Source organism: Barbus barbus (assembly GCF_936440315.1).
Source record: "Barbus barbus genome assembly, chromosome: 18".
Classification (NCBI taxonomy): Eukaryota; Metazoa; Chordata; class Actinopteri; order Cypriniformes; family Cyprinidae; genus Barbus; species Barbus barbus.
Genome location: NC_136746.1, coordinates 18,531,073 through 18,537,072, shown reverse-complemented (window position 1 = coordinate 18,537,072; position 6,000 = coordinate 18,531,073). Strand labels below are relative to the sequence as shown.

Here is a 6,000-nt window from a genome sequence, read left to right as displayed (position 1 = left end):
CAAAGCAAAGCACCCAGTGGAACAGCCCTGGAGCATCACAGTTTGGGGTCATTCTTTATCCCCCTCTGGGGCAGCTCGTTCACACTATCACACCTGTCTGTCAAAAGAAAGACTCAGCTGAGGGAATGGGAGAAGAGAGACGGTTTATACAATGCAAACATGAGAGAAATAAAAGAAAAGCAATGGAAATCACAACAGACAGAAAGGGCAAGGTTTAAATTACAGCTTAAATAACCTTGTGTCCTGTTTTGACTTAATGACCAACAAGACTGTAAGGCTCTGAAATAAAACCTCCAAAAGAAAAATAGCCAAAGCAAGTGAACTGACAATAAAAAGTGTAACTAAGTTATAGATAGCCTACTATACCACTGCAATTAAAACAATAAACGTCAGCCTAAATAGGCTAAATAAACTAAATTAATTAATAAAAATTACAAAATGATTCTGAAAGCTTTCTGAAACACATTTTGAAGGACAGCCCACGTTTACTACTAAATACGAAGAAATTGGGCTACAGTAATAGTTAAGGAGATCATGGCTACTCTGGGATAAATATTTGAGAAGCAAGTTTTATAAATGCATTTTGCTTGCTTAAAATGTTTGTTGTTGTTTTTTTGGCCACTGTTATTTGATGGATCAAGAAAAAATAAGCAAGGATTAGCGTTAATCATAAATAAACACGACATAAACTCTCAAATTCTTTAAATAAATGAGCACAACACATGCCGCCACACCTGTGACGATTAATAGCCTATTACTGGTAAACTTCAAGAAGGTTGTAGGAGGTTAAGCTCAAAAACTTTAGAAGTGCAATGCAAGTTCAAATCCGTCCGTAGACGTGCCTACCTTGGCCAGATCAAGTGTTCAGGGTGAGCTGGAGCTTACTGAGATCCAACAGCGTCCCTATCGATTAACGTGATTACTGTTGATTTGTTCATTTACAGCGGCACCTTGTGTTGAGTAGAGGTAAAGCACTTGAGGACGTAGGTGGAAACACTTTATCCATCCATCAATTCTTTAAACAAACCCTTCATTTTTAATAGATTTTGAATAGAAAAATCAGAAAATAAAAGACACATTTCACCTTCCTGGTAATGCTTAAATTAGCCTATATGTTCTCCAAAATAAGATCTGCAGACTGATCTAAAGATGTTCATTCATTTTTATCATGATGCCAGGTAACATTTTCTCATTAATTATATATGTGTATGAGCAACAAATACACTGATTACCCATTTGTCACGCTCACTGTTTCCTGACTAAATCCTAAATTAATGAATGAATTAATGAATGAAAACACCCATTGAACCATAAAGAAAAAGCAGTGTTTATTTACAATCAAGCACAAAAGCCAAACAAGCCAGAGAGTGTTATCTTCATGTTCATTTCCATGTATAGAGAGACATGAAAATTAAACTACACATTCATTTACAACATATTTGAAGCTCATCTTAAAACATATCTTTCTTCATTATACCAAACTCTTTGTTCATTACAACAAAATGGCTTTTAAATAGATAACTCACCAAAAAATACAAATTCTGTCATCATTTACATTACTCTAGGTACACAATTGGAGTGATCTAGTAAAATGTTCCAGCTGTTCTTTTGCTTACAGTACAATGAAAACAGATGTTGACCAAGGAACTATGTTCAAAAAAAGCTTTATAACTTTTTCTGTGCTTTGGAATGACATGAGGGTGAGTAAATGACGACAGGGGTTTCATTTTTAAGTGAACCATCCCTATAATAGAGTTCATTTAGATTCATTTGGCCTAAGAATAAAAGGCTTTTGGCTTTTTGAATTCCTAGAAAGTCTGAGCAATAATAAATACATTTGCTTTATGCAGAGTAGAAATGTGACAAAATCTGTGTATGTGAAGTTCTGTGTGTGTGTGTGTGTGTGTGTGTGTGTGTGTGTGTGTGTGTGTGTGTGTGTGTGTGTGTGTGTGTGTGTGCCTACTTAACCATATTTTGGGGACACATTTGTATCTGCAAAAACATCCCTTTGGGGACATCCTCATTTGTAAAACGGGTTTAAAAATAAACTAAACAAAGTTTTTTGAAATTGTAAAACTGCAGAAAGTCTCCTGTGAGGGCTAAGTTTAGGTGTAGGGCAGGTGTAGGGCAATAGCACATACAGTTTGTACAGTATAAAAACCATTACGCCTATGGAATGTCCCCATTTAGATAGCTAAGTAAATGTGTGTGTGTGTGTGTGTGTGTGTGTGCGCGTGTGCTTTATTAACCTAATACGCATTGCATGCACAATCCCATGGCAGTACACTTGCTGACATTTGCAGTGTGGGATTTTAACAGTATGTATGTTAACAATCACAGAGTATACAGAGTTCCATCAAGTTCCACATTGGTAATGATCCTTAATAGCCAGGTCAGTTTGTCTAGGGTAGCATTAGTTTGACAGCAGATGCCAGACGAATAACAGAAGACCCAGGAGGAAGCTGAAGCCTGTGCTGATTCTGGTTGCGTGTCCTGCCACATTGCAGTCATCGGAGTAGCAGCAGTGAACTTTGACCCCTGGAGCTCTGTAGCCCTGGCTGTTAGCCTGGCTGCAGAAGGATTTGTACGAGCACGACTTCATTACGCCACCTAAGACAAGAATGGTATGAGAGCGTGATTACATATTAATGTGCCTTGATCCTCATAAGGAAGCTGTAGACCTCCTGCTATTTCTAAGCTGGAGCCAGACAGAGCAGTCTGTCTTCCTTAAACACCAACCTGATCCAGTGCCTCCCCTTAAAACACACACACACACACAGTCGTTAATGATTTTTCTAAAGATTTATTCCTCTGTGATTTATCACCCACATCCAAGGAAATAAAAAAATGTTCTCGCTCAGTTTCCTCTCATCCATCCATGCAGGAAGATTAACTATTAACTATGTACCCATTAAACATACTTCCATGTCCACGGACAACAGCACATGCATCTGAGTAGCTCGGACATGTTTTGGAGCCCTGGCGATTACAGTCTTCATCTGTAGAGCCCATGCAGGTGTAACACTTCAGTGCCTCACCTAAATAGAGACAAAGAGGTAAAAGTAATTCAACATTAAAATTCCTCAAAAAAGGCCTAAAGTGTAAGTACTGACCAATCAATATTTATTACTTTTCGTGATTTTGTCTTGTTTTCCAGTAAAAGTAAAATATAATAATGAAGTTACTTGAGAATAAAATCTATTTATTATTGTTAGTAGTAGTATCAATATGATGATAGTAATAATACATTTATTTGTTTAAATTTTACTATTTATTTTATTTTTTTTTCCCAATCCAGACATTTGAAGTATGTGTGTTTTTGTATTAAACAATTAACAATAAATTTAAAAACAATTTGTCAGTAAGGGAAAAGCAATAATAAAAATAAATACATAAAAAACAGATACATTCTCTGAAAATAAATGATAATATTTTATGCAATTTTTGTCACATAGATTTCTGTTATTTTTATGTTTTTAAACAAACATGAAGAAAAACAATAATTAAAAAAAATAAAATCCACACAATTTATTCTATTTTCATCTTCTTCTTCTTTTTTTTTGACCTCTTTTGTCACAGATGATTAAAGAGGTTGCATAAATGATTAAATGAAAGGAAATAAATATTCAGTGTCCAGATGCAATCAACAATCAAAGCAAATTTTACTTCGTCTCACCAGTGACACAATAATTGCAAACATCCAATGCATCTGACTAAACAAAGCTTGATGTATTTTATGGCATTTCAGTTCTAGTGTGGAGACAGGAAAAATGTCACTGTACTTCATGACACACATATAATGATGCACACTGTTTCTATTTCCATAATGAAGCAGTTCTAACAGCAACAAATATGCTATCAACAAGCTATCAACAAAATAAATCTTGGAAGATCCTAAAAGATAATCTACAGATCTTGATCTCAACTTCACTGGTCTGTGAAGTCTAAACAGAACACTAACGTTTCATCCCTTTTTTCGCTTTCGTTTAACAGACCCCAGGGAAGTCAACAGAAGTCACAGCAGAGAACCATGTCAGTGTTTTAACTGTCTTGTAAATGCCCAGCAGTACATGTTATGGTTAAGCTTTTTTCATGTGCCTCTTTGCTATCATCTCCCAAAAAGTGCTTTTTTTTCAACAAACATGCTTTGAAGTTCAATCCAACAAGATCAGACACAAACTCAATGACTGTAACACCTTCAGAAACAGACATTCCTTTTAAAAGTATCTGCTATGTGTGTCTTAGCACTGTTAGTTCACCCTAAAGACATCCTTCTGCTGCTTCTGAGTCACTCTCTTTGATAGCTAAACCCTCAGTTCACAGGATAGACTCAAAATGATTTTACAAGCAGGCTATTCAGGCTGTTTGAAACAAGGTAAACTTTTAAAGTATAGCACCAGCATGAAGGTCACATTCTTTTTCAAAGCATTTATCTAAAACGTCATGCTTTAACTCCTAAAATGGACAATAAACTGTTATTTCCTGTCTATTGAGTTGGTCTCAGAGTTCTAACACTAATAACAAGAATCTTTTAACAGCAAATTATTAGAATGATTTCTAGATTATCATGTGACTGAAGACTGTAAAAATGTAATATTTCAGAATGTTTAAGAGTAACATTTATATTGAACACTGTTGAATTGTATACTCATCCATGATCAAGTCACTAAAGGTAATATTCAACTATACACACACACACGAATATATGAATATTTGAAACAAATCACTGGTTTGGAATTAATGCTGTTGTCTCCTTTATTCCCCAGACCAAAAACCTTCTGACAGAGGTTAAAAATAAAGTTATGCATCATCTGCACACAACATACCTAACAAGAAAGAACAAACCGTCTCCAGTTTCTCTATGCCTGACCTCAGCTGCCTTTTGTCCAGACAGTTCTGTATCATACTTGATGTTTATTGGAAATATTTTAGCTGTCATTTGTCAAATATATTTGAATAGTATTATTCAAATTACCCCCCCCCCCCCTCCCATTTGCATTTAGTATTAGCTTCAATGTGTAATTAAAAAAACAGCTTTTTCTAAACTTAATTAGCACTTGGTTCTCATATTTAACACCAGATGCTTTCACGTAATGTTTCACTGTTGAATTGTGTTTTACACCATTATTATTTAATGCACTGCTGTTTCTGAATGTACTTCAGGTAGAGATTCTCTTTTTGGTTCAGCAATCTATTAAAAATAAAGACCTGCAAACTCTTTTAGTCCTCAATCTGTTTAAGGGATTGAATTGCACCAATTATTTTCCATTAGTCCTTTAACGGCTTCCTCAAGGTCAACAAGATATTCTCAGCCATAAGGAGGACACCTCAAAAGGAGGAAACCGGAGAAAAGAAACTAAATGAAATAAATGAACCAAAATATCAGACTGAGAAGTCTTGAGTGAAATGCAAATCAAGACTTGTGAGTGAGTGTGGCACACATGCAATAACCGAGAAGAGACAGGAGTGAAAAATCTTAAAAAGTAGAAAAAAGAAACAAGAGAAAAGTACTCACTGTGAGCAGCGAGGAGGATGAGGCCCAGGCCTAGCAGCATGAAGAAATGGAGTGCTCTCATGTTGCCGGTAGTCTATGGCTGTCAGGTTAGCACAGTGAAAAGCAGGTTGTTTGCTCTTAAAACCCCTGAGCTTAAGCCCTGCTTTCGGAGAGCTAATACCCAACGGCAGGGAGGACACACAGATTACCAGCCTGTCCACTGAGGCCTGTGCTTCGGTCTTAAGATCTGAATGGATCCTCACCATCTCCACTAATCAGAGATGAGGGATCGGTTACTGTGCTCCACCCATACAGTGCTGCATGCTGGCCGGGGGTCTGATGCTCCCAACAGATTTCATTCAACTAATGCCTCCATATACCGTATTAGTTTATCAGTGACCAAACTCACATCATTTCTCTTTGTGACACAGCAGAACAGTGGACGCAACCAATCAAACAGTTGATGCAAAGGCTATTTGAATAAGAGCAACCAAAACCAAACCTTT

General features: G+C 36.4%; 1 protein-coding gene across 1 annotated transcript; it reads right to left on the bottom strand.

The window, feature by feature from the left end:
- Positions 1-1,305: 1,305 nt before the first annotated feature.
- On the bottom strand, positions 1,306-5,723 carry LOC306884677 (uncharacterized protein). Its single transcript, XM_079440772.1, has 3 exons — positions 5,516-5,723; positions 2,922-3,038; positions 1,306-2,610 (listed from the first exon to the last, which is right to left on the bottom strand). Exons 1-3 carry the CDS (start codon positions 5,574-5,576, stop codon positions 2,414-2,416), a joined length of 375 nt encoding a protein of 124 aa, XP_079296898.1. The 5' UTR covers positions 5,577-5,723; the 3' UTR covers positions 1,306-2,413.
- Between the last annotated feature and the right edge of the window lie 277 nt (positions 5,724-6,000).